This window comes from Homalodisca vitripennis, chromosome 3, assembly GCF_021130785.1.
Source record: "Homalodisca vitripennis isolate AUS2020 chromosome 3, UT_GWSS_2.1, whole genome shotgun sequence".
NCBI classification, from domain to species: domain Eukaryota; kingdom Metazoa; phylum Arthropoda; class Insecta; order Hemiptera; family Cicadellidae; genus Homalodisca; species Homalodisca vitripennis.
The window spans coordinates 81896749-81914223 of NC_060209.1; the positions used below are offsets into that span (position 1 = coordinate 81896749).

A 17475-nucleotide genomic window follows, 5' to 3' on the forward strand; every position below is an offset into this window, starting at 1 on the left:
TTGAGTGGTTAAGGAACATTAGTAATGATACTGACTAGTAGCAAACTGAAGAGCAAATAAAGCACACTTCAAAACCTTAATCTAGTCACACCCAGATTAGTCCATGTTTTTAAACACATTCTAAAGATTTACCTGCTACAAGTTTCCATCTATACCAACTCCTCTAAACTAACCTATAGTTACGTTACTAATCTATCACAAGTAGCTAAACAACAACCACCAATATGGTGTACTTCAAATATTTTTAGTGCATTCAACTGAAATTATATTTTTTTACACTACAAATTGTATGAATTAGAAAATGAACATTTAAACAAACTTTCTACATATCTGTACATTTATAGATATGTCTGGCATAGTGCCACATCAACTCAATACACTTAACGCACATCCAGAACACGATTTATAGCTAAGCTTTTTTTTATGATGTTGCATATTATAGGATATCTCAATGTATCTTATGGATGTAACAATAACTAGCTGTGTTATAACAATAACAATACATCTCGAAACGTTTTGACAAATACATCGAGTATTGACTAGGGTACATACTTTTAGGGCACAATTGTGACTTCTTTGCACCCTAAGTCTCAAAAGTTGACGTCTGACAACATTCCTGGACAACAGAGACAATATAAGCTGGAAAATAATGGCTCAAGGTAAATGTGAGGTTATATTTTAAAGCTGTGAGGCCAGTCGAGATGCAGTAAGCAACATTGTTCCCACAACCTCATTAAAATAGAAGTGCCGCTCTTACAACTCAGCTGTCTTGGGGTTATTACAGTCTCCCTTATAAAAGATGTTGCAAAATAGTATCATCTAAAAAAGCAAAGTTTCCATATTAGTAGAGAAGAATCCATATTGGAACAAAATAAAAAAATTCAATTTTAATTTTAGTAAACCAAGAATATTTCCTTCTGAAAAATAGTACAAAAGAATTTAGTGAATTGAGTAAAAATAGAACACGTAGAGTATAATTTTTTTGTTCCATTATCTGACAGTTAAATTTAAGTACTTATTAAAATATCTTGTTTTATTGAAAATATTAGTTTTATACTTTATTAAAGCATAATATTAATAAAAAAAAGATAAACCTTTCTTTCTATTCCCTCATAAGAGTGATCAAATCACAAATCAAATGGTTTGGTAAAACCAAAATACATGTCTCAAAATTATATCTATTCTACTAGTATGCTAACTGTCTAAAAATTCAAAAGATATCATTTCATACTACCCCTTTTAATTTTTTATAAAATTTACAACTATTGACTCATAGTAATTTATTAATGAAATTAAATTAACATTTGTTAAACATAATATAAATTTAATTAATATATTTAAATTTGATTATTTCATTGTGGGTGGAATAAACATGGCATAAAATATATTATTTTATTTCTCTTCACATAAATATTTTCATTTCAATTCGTGTAAATGTACAAAACAACAATCCATAAAAATAACAACACTCAAACCATTATTTTAAAACATTATAATCAAACATTCTAAACATATATTTAAAAAAAACCTATCACATAACAGCCACTTGTTTAACTCTGATGTCGAGTTTCAAATATTAAAATAATGCAGCAATTTACCCCATTTTTCTATATTTTATTAACATCCTAACACAAATTTATGAACCTATCTTGTAAATGTGTAGCAAAAGCAATAATCAAATGAAAACAGGACAGAAATCTAGATTAACAAATTTTGTTCACACAGCGTTTTATTGAATATTATTAGGAATAAAGGATAAATTACTACTGCAGCAAGTATTTACAAAGTTGCAAAAAATGAAGCACAAAAATATCAATAAATAACTTTGCAAAACATTATTTGTCATAGAAATAACTTTTTAGAAAAGGTTCTAAAGATCCATTCTATCTATATATTGAAGGATGGCTCTTAAGTTTTTGGTAATATTAAGTTACTTAAAATTTTAAATGTAAAATAAATTCAACAGAGTAGTAAAATTTTATATTGAAGTTAATTTTAGTTTAGTTGTAAATAAAAATGTCATTAATAAAACAAAACAACTTAGGCACCGGTGACAAAGTGGAATATTTGTTTCCAAGATAAAAACATCAAGAGCCATCTTTACTTTAATTGTTACTTGCTCTGTTTAGGAGGGGTCAGTTTTTGTACAAGGTTGTCAATCATATCTCCATCGACCAAACCGATAAATTTATCAATGACGAGACCATTCCGTATGGCAATGACTGCTGGAACAGCCTTCACCTCAAACGTGTGCACTAGCTCAGCGTTCTTCTCCACGTCGACAGTGGCTAAGTTGATACTCTCGGACTCTCCGACCAACTCCTCCAGTTTGGGTGTGAGGATGTGGCAAGGTTCGCACCACTCTGCGTGGAAATTGACGATCACAGGAACAGGGCTGTTCATCACCTTGTCCATGAACTCTTCGTTATCACTGATTGTGAAAGACTTGAGAAGACCTCTTGCACATGAAATACTGCGGTTCAAAACCGCCTTCTGGCGCAAACACATCATCATCGCTGCTGCCATTTTATCAAAGTTTAATATTTACCTCAACAGTAAAGGTTTTTGTGCGATTTAAATTTCCCAACTCTTGATTCTCTGTCCCTGTTTGGATTCCATAAGAACCAGAGTAAAGAAAGCGACAATACTTCCGATAGCAGATAGCCCCAAAAATATAGTCAGCAGAACTCGCCAAATGAAGAGATTGTCGTAAACCTAAAACAAAATAAAACTAATTAGAACTGGGTTTCTAGTAATTATTTTGGATTCTGAAAAAGTAATTTTATTACTTAATAATAAGGCATTATCTCAGATGGAATGGCAGTTATTGTACTATAACCCACTGATGTAAGAAGTGTAAATGTCCCTTGGATAATGACCACTGAGCGACACTGTTCCTCCTGTGAGCAACTGTCCTCAGACATGGTGATAGTTTCAAAGTCATGGGATTCAATCAGATCAATCCTTTAACTGGCAGATCACAAATAATTGTTTCAATAGTTACCTGCCAGTGGCAAGGGTCAGGAATGTCTAATTTAACGTCACTTTATTTACAAATGCAATTTAAAGTATTGAGACAATGTAAGAACCTAAAAATATGCATACTGACACGTAAGTAATTCTGTGTATAGTCTTAAATATGTCATATACGAACACATAAATTATTTAATGTTTATAAATGTTTTGGCTGCAATCATGGTGGAAACCACACAACTTCACCATAACTTTTATATTGGTTGTTAAAATATATTTCCTAAGTATTATATATCAGAAGAAAAAAGACAAACAAACAAAATTCTTAATTTCAAACTTATACAAATTCATAACAGTAACTAGATTTATTGAAAAAAGGATATAGAAACACGTACTTCACACACGTACTCTCAAAAATATTTTCTTAATTGATTTATTTAAAAATTTTTACAGTACATTCCAAATAGATTTTGAAAACTTGTTTCACACTTTTTTCTTATTTTATAAAACAGCACCAATTACAACATCAAATTAAAATGTGTGAAACATGTACATTTCTTTAAAACTTAACAAAAAAGCATACTAATAAAAACATTTTAATGATATGTTCTTAAAGAAATTATGAAATGTTTTGTAATAATATTTTACCTTATTATATAGATTTAAAATTAAGTTATAAACCCGATCATATATAAGCACACATTATAAAAAAAGGTTTTCACATTAAAAATTATCTCATCACATTTATAATAGTCAGAACCTATTCAAAAAGTATAAGTATAAGTATATTGTATTACATCATGTTATATAATAGTCACAACATATTAAAATGTATAAGTATATTCTATTATAATTTGTACATAGAGTAAAAACTAACGTTTATTCACCTGCAATTTAAATCAAAAGACATATCTCCTTACCAAATATGAAGACACTATAGCACTATGAAGTGAAACCACAATAATATAAACAATGATGAGACTATTTATTAAGTCTATCCCCAAGCAACCAAACATGAAAACATTTCACCATAGTGGTGTGACAACACTAAATTTCAACATCCGTGTTAGCATCAATTCATCAAAGACAGAATATATAGGGTACTTTATAATCCAACATCGCCAATTACCCCTTAACAACCCCAATCACTTTTATTAACCACCAACTATTGTGTTGGTAATTTTAAACAAGACAGCATATATATATTCATTAAGATAAGGTAAGGCATATCAAATACTTACTAAAAATGGATTTAAGATGGCAGAAATTTGTAAAACCCCAAATAAAGGGTTCATGTGACAAATTAGTTATAGTTTAACAAAAAAATAAAATTATTATTTCATTTGGGATTAAAATTTATCCATACAGAATTAAAAATCAAGAATAAGAAAACAAACATTATTTTACAAAAAAGTTAACTTGCTGAGTGCCATACACAATTCCAAATATGATTAGAAACGCTAATGTGAAGTATGCTTGTTTTGTAGGTGAACACACAGTATACAGAGTGTTCACAAAAGGGTATCACGAACTTCTGTGGGTGATAGTATTCATCTTTTCAAACAAAAAATGTCATATCAAAACACAGGTTGAGAAATGTCTTATTTAGCCGCTAAACGCCATTTTGTATTGTTTTATAAAAAATGTATTATAATTCTAGAAGTGGTAAATCTAAAGAAAACAAATTTAGGACATAGAAATTGTGTTATTTTCTGTAATATTGACAAAATGCCATTTGTTGAAAAAAATTAAAAGCCATATAACAAAAACCCAGTATAGCTATAAAAGAATTACTAGGTACCGGCTATTAGAACAATTTCATCAAAATTCCAACACTTATTTCAACGAAATCCAAAATTAATATCAAAATTTTTTTTATTGCAGTGACAATACATTGTACTGTAAACGTCAATATGGGTTTTCTAAAATTTCAGACATTTATACAAACAATACACATTCATATGAATCATTTTACAATGACGCCTCTTTCATTCATCGCCAATGCAACCCACTTAGTATAGCGGAGTCAGTCTTCTAATTGGACGGTCTCCCAGTCAAATGCCAAAAACACCTGTATTATAGAATGCTTAAGACAACAAGAAGCGTTTTAGGCGAGTCTTTAACAGCTTAGGCGTTGGAGTATCTTTAATTGTATTGGGCAGTCTATTAAGGAAATTAACACCTGCTGCGAGGGTAGGCGTTTATAAAACACCATTCTGTGTCTCCCAGTTTGGTAGTTTGCTCTGCCACATGTCTCATATATGTGTATGCCTCAGTCTCTGGTTAAGGCACATCTACTCATACAAAACAAAGTTGTTTCCAAAATGTAGAGGAACGGAAGAATCAAAAGCTGCAATTTCTTGAAAGCTTGCCTGCACGACTCTCTAAATTTAATTTTGGCTATTATTCGAACCGCTCTTTTTGGGAGTCTGACTGCTCTTTGAAACTGAGTGTTGGCACAAGTTCCCCAAAAGACCACTCCTTAGGCCAGATAGGGAATATCAAGCCATAATACACCGTAATCATTAAGTTATATGACTCAGGCAGTATTTGACTAAAGATCTCAGAACAAAAATGCCTGAGCAGATTTTTGTCCAAACATGGTCAATGTGCTCATTCCAAGTCGGCCTTCGATCAAGGTACATTGCTAGGAATTTTGAAGAACTGGCTTCTTCCAGTTTGGAGTCAGCCAACAAGATGGCAGGTCCACACTCGTTGCCCTCAGTGCACAAGGCAAAATTCACTACATTGGTTTTTGAAGATTTCTTGAGATATTGAGGCTGTGGGTTGTATTAGATACAATTGTTGATATCAACAAAAGCCAGTTGTTCCAAAACTTTGCTTGACATTACATTGAAAAAGGGGAGCACCAAAACATGTCACAGTTGAGAGGTATCAGTTGTTTGTTGCTTTTGGCTTGTGCAAACGTATCTTTAAAGTGGTCGTGCTCGCTTATGTGTTGATGGATTTCATTAAAAAAAGTACTGTTGGAATTGTTATTGTTAAAGGTTTCAAAATAAAAGGTTGGGTTCTTATAAAATTGTTATAACCAATTTAAAACAGTTGATGTCCATCAAAATACAAAATGTTTGCTGCTCCCGGCTTGTGCAAGCATACTTTTAAAGTGGCTAAGCTCGCTTACGCATTGACGGATTTTTTGGAAACAAGTAACATTGGAATTATAATGAAATTTTTAAAATAGTTCGGTGTGTGTAGTTTTTTTCAGTATTTGAATATGAAAATTAACAACAGACGCCATTTTGTTTATATTAAAGAAAATAACACAATTATTTTATTTTTTAATTTCCTCTAATCTACGCAAACTTACATGCTAAATATGGTTTCTTTCAGCTTATCTGTTTTTAGATGTAATATTTTTTATACAACATACAAAATGACAGCTAGCAGCTAAACAAAACATTTATTGACCTATGTTTATATGACATTTTTGGTTTGAAATGATGAGTACTACCAGCCACAAAAGTTTGTGACACCTTTTTGTGAACACCCTATATAAGTATATAATTAATTATTTGTTTTGTGATAAGTATGTGATAATACTCTAAAATAGTTACCAATAAAAAGTATAATAAAAATTATAAATACTTTATTACTGAAATAAAACTAAATTAAAAACGAAACTTTGTTAATCATATATAGAGCTAGTTACAAAAGTAAAACTAGAAATATGTAGATCAAATAATAAAGTTAAAAGTATCTTGTAAATAAAAATGAATCAATAACGTATTGCTAAGTGCTAATCTCGAGAATTGCTGGCTCATTCGGCTAATTCTTTTTATAAAATATTCGTTGAAATCAAAGGAAGGTTTATGAGACAAGAAAAATTACCTGGAATATTTTGAAATTATGAATACGGTGTAGTATTTATGTTTCATAATCCAAATTTAACTGACACTAAATAGCTGTTGACAGTTTCAACTGAATTTCGACAAATAGCTGAAATATCTTTTTAAATACAAATTTTATCAAATATTAATTTTACAATGCTTGATAAGTAATATAATGCAGATAACAAATACAAACTTAATATCCGACTGTTACCTTCAAGATTGTGCCAGTAACAAATTTAAAACATCAAAATACTCATGAGCATTCACAATATGATATCAGAGTCAGGTTAAACTTTGATAATCTTAAACATGAAGACTGAAATAAAATAAAATGTACCTGATGTATGCCTACTTACGTTTGAAAAATGTTATAATATTCCATCACATTACAACACAAATGCTTTTATTAAGTATTATAAGGACTTTTATTTTGAAAATTGCGTGTGAAGCAGTGGGTAACAGCAGTGTTTTATAAAAATACTCTTTTCAGCAAATGTTGCCATTTTAAATACAACAATAGTTTTGAAAGTATTAATTAACAGTTGTTATATAAATAGCTTGAATATAATACAGATTCTTTAAAGGATGTGTATGTATATTATAGAAGTATAGCCTGCTTTTTACAACAAAATAAAGAATATTTATTAATGACTATTGAGAATTTATTTGGAGGAGGAAGGGAAGTTCAACATTTTGACAATAGAATGTTCACACTTCTACCATTAAACTAAGTTGTTAAGAAATAAAGTAAAGTTTCATCTTGAATATTATTTCCATTCTCATGAGTCATGAGTGAATTTGCTGTTTTAAAATAGGCTTAACTTTGATTTTAAATTTATATGAAATACAAACTGCTAATTAAAGTGCTGCTACATGGGGTTATACTTGTAACGGATTGTCTGTTTGATCTGTCTTGAAGTTTCAACGATCTGAGTTATTAACACTTATTTATATTATATATATTCCATATATTATTACATATATTCCAATGTAATCACAATTTAGTTTAGATTAAAAGTTGCAACACAGAAGGAGAAAAATAAATGTATACCTTCTCAATTGATTATTTACATACCATTTTACATAGCCTATAGTAAATAAAGCAAAACAGTAAATTCAGAATAATTAAAACTTTGGAAACAATTTGTACAAAATATATTATTTTAACTTACTGTGTTGGAATTAAATTGTAACCTTTCAAATTTGATGTGATATAAGTCTGATTTCTGTAACACCATGCACTTTGCATCCTATGAAACAGAAGAGCTAAACTGTTCTGGAATATATTCACGCTTCAAGGTCAGTCCTCTTTAATCACCTAATAAACATGAGATAAGGGTGTGCAAGACAAGATGGGTCATGTTGACTGGCACTATCTTTGTCTGAAAAAGCTAATACGCTCGACTAAACTTTCCCAGTAAAAATGAGACGCATTACAACATACAGAAAGGCTAAAAATATTTGGATTAAGACTATAGAATTTGTACTTTAATAAGATAAGTTGGTGTGACTCTTTGCTCCAGCTGACTGGATCTGCCTTGTTGAACATAGTTTATGATAGGGTTGGACAATATTAGGAGTGACTAAATCTTAGTTCTTGTGTGGTCGGTTTCATAATTGTGCCAGAAGTTAATTGTGTAAACAATGTTTACAAGCGGTGTGAACTGGAAGACATTGATATTAATACTGGGTTTATGAAACATAGAGTCTACTGATCAATTTGTGTTTACAGATCACTTTTTATAATAAGAATATACTTAAAATTTTGAGATGTACAATACTTAATATATTTCATATCCTGTGTTCCCTTGCATTCACTTTGTCTGTTAGAATATTCCCACAACTTAAAATAATTGCTAACTAAGCCACTTATAGAACTGCATGTCTTCTCTATATTCAAAGTATATTCAATAGAGGCTAACTGATTTATTCAATTTAGTTTGCAGCAAATATAAATGTAAATTAAACAACGTACACAGAAGTTGTACGGGAAAGGAAACACAGGAATTATGAAGGGGTGATAAGTTTACCTTGGATATTATGAAATATTTTTATCAAAACTATTTTTTAATTTAAGATAATATTAATATAAAATATAGAACCTCAAATAAAATTAGTACATAAGTCAAGAACACAAAAAACCATTGTGTTTTGTTCTGATTAATTTAAGTGATTAGAATAAAAACTCAAAAGCATATTTTGAATTTCAAGTACCTACAACAAAAATTAAGAGATATGTGAAAAATGTTAGATGCTGTACTGAGCGGAAGGTGAATTGGAGCTACAGGTAAACTCATCATTCTCACAGAATAAACCCTTCCCCCTTAACTGTGTTTGTGATTACTCTTGATTAACACTTAGACACTGATTCCACTAGTTCTGAACTAGGTGGATTAATAATATCATCGACAGGTTTTAAATACACTCACTCTGAAATGGTGTTCTTTGTATTATACATACAGATTGCATGTTTACCTATTTGACATACTTTTACACACAATCTACAGTTTAAAATGAATACCTTATTGTTTTAAGAAAATTTTCCAAATTTCAAAAGTAATCTCAAAGTTTACAGAAAATTTAAATTTTTACAAATTCTTGGAGATCTCATTAAAAAATGTGTCTGTTGTCATTAGTTATGCTTTATTATTGTGCAGCTTTTTATTGTAAAAGAATCACATATTTAAATCATTATTTGATTGAATTACCAAAGAATAGTGATAATAATATGATGGCCTAGTATATGACATGTAAGTGTACCCAATAATACTGCAGACAACCTGTAGTATAGGTTTATCAACAGCAGTCATCAAAGGATTAAATAACAGCTACGTTTTTGGACAAATCACATCACAATGCGGTTCTATTATTTTTTTTGCCAATAATAATCTTTTGATATTATGTATCAAAAGAAATTTATCCTTGGAATAGTTACGACTATGCTGCCTATGCAGAACAGTAAAATTTGTTATACAAGCTGGCTGTCTGGTAAAAATAGAAATAATTTAATTGATATTTTTCACATTTTGGTTATAATATACACATTTTAAATCATGATTTGAGGACAAGTGCTATTCACTTCAGATTTCAAAGCTTAATATTGCTGGGTTAATTGTCCAGATGGGAAGATAAGAGGTTAGTGACAGTGCAGAATCTTGTGGTACCACAACAATGCAGCTCCAGCCATGAGGAGTATGTAGAAACCCCTAATATGGTAGGCTACCATATGTATAAAAATACTGCACCTGCGGTTTGAAAAACACTTTTTCCTCTTTAACTTACTTAGGAGTGTTTAATTTTTGGAAGAAATCATGTTCAAAAAATATATATACAAAAAAGTCTTATTTCAACTTGAAGAATATGTACAGAATAAATGGCTTCAGTCACACTATGTTTTACACAATTTATATAAAAAATACACAAACAAAATACTTTTTTGTGCAAAACAACAAGAACTGAAACTAAATGAAAACAAGATGCAAGATATGATAATAGGTAATTTGAGACTAATTAGCTGTATTAACCCTATTTATACATTGATACCGCACCAAAATTAAAATTACAAATTTAAGTAAATTATGAAAACAAACATAAGAATTTTTGGACTCACTATGAATATGAACCAAAATGGACTAACTAAATTACGATAATATGCAGCTTTGTTGGCATCCTCTTTCAGATGAAAGAGATTTGGTTTTTATCTGTCATTGAATGTCAAGATGATGTTGGTTGAGACTTATTCTACCACATTTTAATTTCAGTCACATGAGTGTTGAGCACTCGTACAGGTTGCAGTGTGCGTGAAATTAATGTATCAGATTAATTTTCTATCTTAAACATCATGACCATGTTACACAATTTTTTAGCAGTTATCACACAGACTGAAATTTCAAAGACTATGCAAATTCTATATTATTCATATTTAGTATTCAATGATCAAAACTAAAACTCCTTTTTACTTGTCTGATTATTACAATTTTATCTCCTAAACTAGTGAAGGACCCATTGTGTACTTTTTTCTATTTCTTTAAGTATTATTTTATAGAGTTTATGTGATAATTTCATTTAAATTTAGTAGGGAGAGCTTGATATCGCTAACTCCACCTCTTTAAAAGAGGCATTTCTAATTTTATTTCATTTTACAATAGGACAGCAGGAGAGCAGACCACCAGAATCACAAGTAGTACAAATCTCACCTTATCAACAGGTGGAGGTGGTGACTGTGGTCCTCTTGGAATCAGAAGCAGGACTACCATAACCAACACAGCGACAGACACTGCAATGGGCCCGACATTACGGTTTGTTCTAAGAGAGATGAAGCAGAGAAGAAGAGCAGCTGACCAAACAGCTAGGAGGATAAATGTACCTACGCCTGTACCAAATACAAGAGTAGTCATAATCTGAAACAAAACAGTTATCCTCAATCTTTACATAATTGTAAGCCTACATACATAACTTACCTATCCTTTTCCCTCTTAGTATACTTCTAGTAAAAATGAAAACAACTCTTTAATTTCTGTTTAAGTATTAGTGTGTTCCAATTTTATCCCCCAAATCATAGTATAGGAGCACAGAGCTATTTTGTATTATATAAGCATACTTAATTTAGTTTTTCATTAAATTGATACAGGAATTTTCCGTAAGAAAGAAATAAAACGTCAGGTTTAGGTGGGCAAAGAAATGTGAGGTTGTCAAAAGGATTTAAAAAAATACAAAATAACATACTTTTCCTATAATAAAATTTTTTGTAACATGATACACAACCAACCATCACACATATGCATAATATTTAATTATATCAGCATCAGACTACAAGATAAAGATACTAAATGTTACCATTTGCAGTAAATAAATCTGTCTTTATAGAGTTGGATGAATCTTATTTAACATGACTTCTTGGGTCTGATAATTTATTTTAAGTTTACGAAGCTAAAAAATTGTAATCTTAGAAAAATATTGATTTTGATACTTTTAACTCTTTTTATACAATCCTACTTTGATTCCCACAAACTATTTCTATCTCTGATGAACAGGAAAACAATATACATCAGAAGCCAAATTGAAACTAGCTTAAGAACTGTTTACTGTATATATTGGATCACGGCAGTTTTCAAGAACAATTTGTATTGTTCTTCTAACTATAAATGCTTTGAAATTTCATGAAACAAGTCAGAACTATGCTACATGGATGTTTCTTTTGCAGTTTTTCCATTTTTTTATTTTGTATATGTATGCTATTACTAGCAGCATAAAATATAAGCATATAAGTCTGTAGACCACAAAAAGGCTGTATGGTGAGCCGAAAATCAACTTTACATTTCAGCCAGTGGATGCCGAAAATCTTTCTTTGGATACCAGCCAGACAAGCTACCGCTGTCTTGGTCTCCGTTTTTGGCCACCAGACAACAGTCCCATACATTAGTAACAGTCTGACTACGGAAACATAAAGCCAATAAAGAAGCCTCGGCTTAAGTCCCCAAGACCCGTATGTTTAGTTCATATATAACTTAACTCTATTAATACTAATGTAAAACGTATCATGCAATGCACATGTGCGAAAATCACAGCAGTGCACACTACACATGTAAATTTGTTTCTATTGACTTGGTCTTTTACATTTACCAAAGTTGAAACTTGGGTCATTCTTCTTTAGTAATATAAAAAATATACTCTACATATAGTAGAGTAGTACTTCACTCTATACTTTTATTTCCTGAACTTTGCGTATTGTTTATACTTTTAGGCAGATGTTGTTATGATTGATGTTGAGATTAGAGATTTCGTTTAGGGTTTTGTTATTGTTTTTATTGTTGTCGATATTGAAAATAAGTAAAAGAATGTCTCCAGTAAGTGAAGGATGAACTTCTTGTAAGAATTGCAGATTATGAATTTACACCACATGTTTTGGAGTACAGCATTATGTATTTATTTATATAATTTATTAAATCTATTACATTATTATTAATTTCAGTGTTATATTAAGTACAAAGTGACATAGTGAATATCATAGTATAAATAATAACAATAAAAATTAGAAATAAAACTAATAATTCATTTTAAGAATCTAGATACACTAGATTTAAAAAGGTCACCTGAATAACCGCTAAAGAAGTGGGAAGAAATCAAGTGATTCCAGTGTTATAGGAATAGAACATGGGTTGATATATTTGACAGAAAATAAACTTAAAGAAAATAGCATATTGTCCAACGTGACTGATGTCGGAAAATTTGATGATCAGGAACATTATCTAAAGGCGGAAAAATACCAATCGGAAATGCTCAGTGTACATTTCAGTGGCACCATCGCCGTTACCCCACCCTTCAGGATGAGCGCTCGGAAATGTTATCTTTAACTTTGGAACTACTAGTACCATATTTATCATAACCTAATCTAAACTTATTTATACCGTGTAATTACAAGTATGAGATAGAGACAGAGTGGCCTCCTCTTGCCAACATTGCTTCCTTTTTGGAAGCAGAAGACAAGAACCGATCGTCATAATGACAATTTAATTTTCACAGTAAGTCAAATAAAGTATCTTCTTTCTAATAATATAGGTTTACTAGGTCCCAGGTAAGAAAAACTGTCCCAAAATAGTCGCCTCCAGATAATACTAAAGTACCTTGAGAGCAAATAAATTTTGAAAAGGCCCAAACATATTTGTTAATCTCATAATAGAACTAGGCCTAGTAGTTGAACAGGTAGACAGGAATAAAAAACATCTCTCGAGATACTATCGTTCAGTAAAATATAAAATTCCAAAGGGCTGGTTACTAACTTTATGGTTGACAACAAAAAATATTTAAAACTCAACTACCATATTAGTCTAAATAGCAAGTATTTCCTTCATGGCTGAGTATAATAAGCGTCCAACATTCTAGTGATTGATAATACCGAATCACCAACTAGAACGATTTAAATGCTGTCAGACATGTTTGTTTGCCTTGCTAACTAATTGTAACTGCCCAAACTTAGTATGAAGAAAGTATTAGGCCTATTTTCTATAATCCAAAATGAATATATTTCTTTGACATTCACAATAATACAAACTTGAAAGTCTATAACGTAATTCAGTTCGACATTATTGTTCCAAAGTAATCGAAACAAACTGTAATGGCAGCTAACGACAGGAAATACTGTTGTTTGTCGATACCTATTACAAAATAACGTGGTGAGTTATTACATTACTGTAACCTGTTACTGTGGTAGCATCTTAGTACACAAAAATTTATCTAGGCTACTCATGTAATATAGACTGATAAACTGATACATTTACAAACGGGTTAATTCAAATTTGACTATACAACACAATTATTGGGTACTACAAAGTCCTTATTTACCATTTGTTACTAGGCTATAAATAAGTAGTTATTATAATATGAAAGTCAAAGATAACCTTAACAAGGGCTCACATGATCTGAGCTTGAATATGGGTACTATTCAAGCTACCTCTAGGGATGCTTTTCATATTTCTCTTGGGGGCATTTCTGATCGATATTATCCTGACCTCAGATCATCCAACTTCTCCAACATCAAATGATGTTGCAAGATTTAGGATGTTATTTAAGATCGGGGAAGTACAGATCGGAAATACTTCTGACCATCAGTGTGGGCACCTGTGGTGTCACCTTGCACTGCTGTAATAAAAGAAAAAGTATTCCCTTAAGACAGTACCCATATAAAAGCTCAGATCACGTAAGCACTTGTAAAGCTTTTGTTTAAGTTTAGTAACATATTAATGATAACCTAATCTAAACCTAATTATATCGCATAATTACACTGCATAGTGAAGTAATATTTCAATTCACTGCTTGCATGAAATGGCCTAGACTGTTACTGTTAATGAGGAACCTAAATCCAAAAAATTGTTTCAGCCCAACTGTTACTGAAAAAACACTATCGTGGTAATGGGTTACTACTGAATTACCTATTACTAAGATTAATACTGCAGATCTGTAATACAGCATGTAAATGTTATACTAATTTGTTTGTTGTATATTATAAATACCCATATTTTAAATTGTTTGTATTCACCATAACCGTAGTAAAGATTCTTTACTCATGAATATCGATTCGATATTATCAATCACTCGAGTGTTGGACGCTTATTATACTGCAGACCCTTTCATTTTGACAGCCAAGTAACATGATGTGGATAAAACAAATATCTCCCAGGGTAGGGTCCAATAAGCGGATCCGGTTTTTTATATCGAAGAATATAATCATCGATACCTAATATTCGCATATCGAATCATAGACTATCAATCGATATAAAAGTAATAACAATCATATGTTTAAATTAAAATGTGAATTTAATTATAACAAATAATAAATGAACATAACCAAAATCAGGGAAACTCATAACTTTAACTAAATGAAACAGAACGAAAACGTTTTTACTAAAGTTGTGTCCACCATTACCTTCTTTTTTTGCATCTGAAGACGACCATGTTAGCTCCTCTGACAGTTACATTTGTTACCTTTCCACAAATATCACATAATGGATTCTTAGGTACTAACCCAACATCCTGAAGCCATAAAAAACATATTTTATCGTCTTTTAAAGCAATTTCGTGAAGCTTCCTAAGATTGACGGCCATTTTAATACACAATGTTACGTGAAATTTAAAATATTACCTTGTATTATTTGAAAGTGTTTACAGCTGTTCATATAGATTATTTAAGTTGTTAAAAATAATTCATCAGTATCGATTGATTATATCGATGGTTATTATTAAGTAATATCGTTTGCCAATTTCGATATAAAAAACCGGGTCCGCTTATTGGACCGTACCCATCTCCCATTCTGATTTATAATGTTGAAATAGGCATGCCTTAAATTTAGAGTGTAAAGGCCTTAAATTATAAGAAAGGCTTAAGCTATTTCAAAACATTTTTACAGCTAAGTTAGGCTAGGATATATAAATTATAGGGTATATGCAATTCCTGGGAGAATTAGTTTAAATTATCATTAAATTATAAATTTAGGTGCAATTGTATTTTAAAAAGACTTGTTTAGTAAGTACACAGACAAAACGTGTTATTAAAATTTAAAGGTGGAAATCCATTATATTATTATTGACCTAATTTGTTCAATAATAATATAATCAGTTTTACTTACATTGAATACATTACTATATTAGGTACACTTTCACATAAATGTATGATGAATATTTTAGGAATTGTCTAATCCGTTATGCAAGGCAAAACATTATCATTTACAACCTTTACGATAACTCCAATACTCTCATAACATTGACCGAAGTCCGACCGCACTTTACTATACAGATGACGCATGAACGTCCAATAGTATTCCAAACCCCACAAAAGAACCTAACAGCTGATTTTGACAAATGGTCATAGACAACGAAAAGTTCGTTTTAGTTGTAGTAATATAATTCTTTTTGTATTAGATATCTACTTAAATACAAAAGATGAACAGGAGATATAGGTAATTTATGGTGATGTAAAGGAAAAATACTGAAGATAGAAAACTAAAAATATTAAGGATGCAAAATATTAAACAGAGCTGTAGTATTATACTGTAACTTATTTCTTTTAACAACTTCAATCTTGGTTGAAGTATTCGATATCATAATCAATCAAAGCATGAAAAAGTAAATCTAAAGATATCCATAAACAAGTATATTTTTTAAACTAAGCTAAGTATATAAGTATTCTATTTTGAAGACTCTCACGGTGTGTATTGATTTTTATGACTGCTCAGATACTTTAAAACTGGCAACAACTGTACTAGAACAATCATTAAAAGAGGGGCCGCGACCTTGCCCTAGTAGCAACAAATGTTCCTCAGTGTGTACCAAATTTCTCAACATTTGTCGGAATCAACTGACATTAGACGTCAGGTAAGTTCGTTTTTAATCTAACTTTATTTAAAGTTTAAAAATTCATACGCACATACTCACTATTTTTTGAGATATTACCAAGGCCATCGACTGTGTTCCACCTGAAAGTCTCCGTACTATATCGTACTATTAAGGTATGAATGGTGTTGAGCTAAAACCTTGCGAACCTATCTGATTGAACGCTCTCAGAGAGTTTGCTTAACTCCTTCACTGCGACACGAGTCATGCACCGACTTTAGGAGAGCTGTAATATTAGTGATGTGCGTCTACCCCAGTCGATGTGTTAAACTATGATACTTCCTAACTACAGAATACGTTGTTAACACCTTCACTGTGACACGAGTCATGCACCGACTTTAGGAGAGCTACAGTAGTAGTAATGTGAGTCTACCCCAGTCGATGTGTTAAACTATGATACTTCTCTAACTACAGAATACGTTGTTAACACATTCACTACGACACGAGTCACATACCGACTTTAGGATGGCCGGGATAGTATTATGTAAGTACACCGCAGTCAATTTGTTATACAACAAGCTTTCTGATGTTCCAGCACTTAAAAGTGAATTACTATCGGTGCTGGAGTTTTTTCTTTTTTAATCCTTATTAATGACTCCTTTTTAAGGACTCATATTTATATTTATCATCTGCTCACATTTATCTATGTTATCGTTAAATCACATCTATTATAGAAAAGCAACCGCCTGTATAATTTGGCAACATGAAAACATCTGGCATTCTTGTAATTTGTTTATCTGCCCAGTGTCAACGTCCAGAAGAAGTA

General features: G+C 31.0%; 1 protein-coding gene across 2 annotated transcripts; it reads right to left on the reverse strand.

The window, feature by feature from the left end:
• Positions 1 to 1447: 1447 nt before the first annotated feature.
• Positions 1448 to 16124, reverse strand: LOC124357116 (thioredoxin, mitochondrial). 2 transcript variants are annotated; one of them, XM_046808587.1, is made up of 3 exons: positions 15947 to 16124; positions 11021 to 11196; positions 1448 to 2715 (listed from the first exon to the last, which is right to left on the reverse strand). In XM_046808587.1, the coding sequence occupies exon 3, from the start codon at positions 2524 to 2526 to the stop codon at positions 2113 to 2115; it is 414 nt and encodes a 137-aa protein (XP_046664543.1). In that variant the 5' UTR covers positions 2527 to 2715; positions 11021 to 11196; positions 15947 to 16124; the 3' UTR covers positions 1448 to 2112. The 2 variants fall into 2 exon arrangements, with proteins under 2 accessions (XP_046664543.1, XP_046664542.1); XM_046808586.1 differs by having other exon boundaries at positions 11021 to 11224.
• Between the last annotated feature and the right edge of the window lie 1351 nt (positions 16125 to 17475).

Excerpts from the sequence above, each read along its gene's own strand:
- LOC124357116 (XM_046808587.1), bottom strand. The coding sequence starts at position 2,526 with ATGGCAGCAGCGATGATGATGTGTTTGCGCCAGAAGGCGGTTTTGAAC.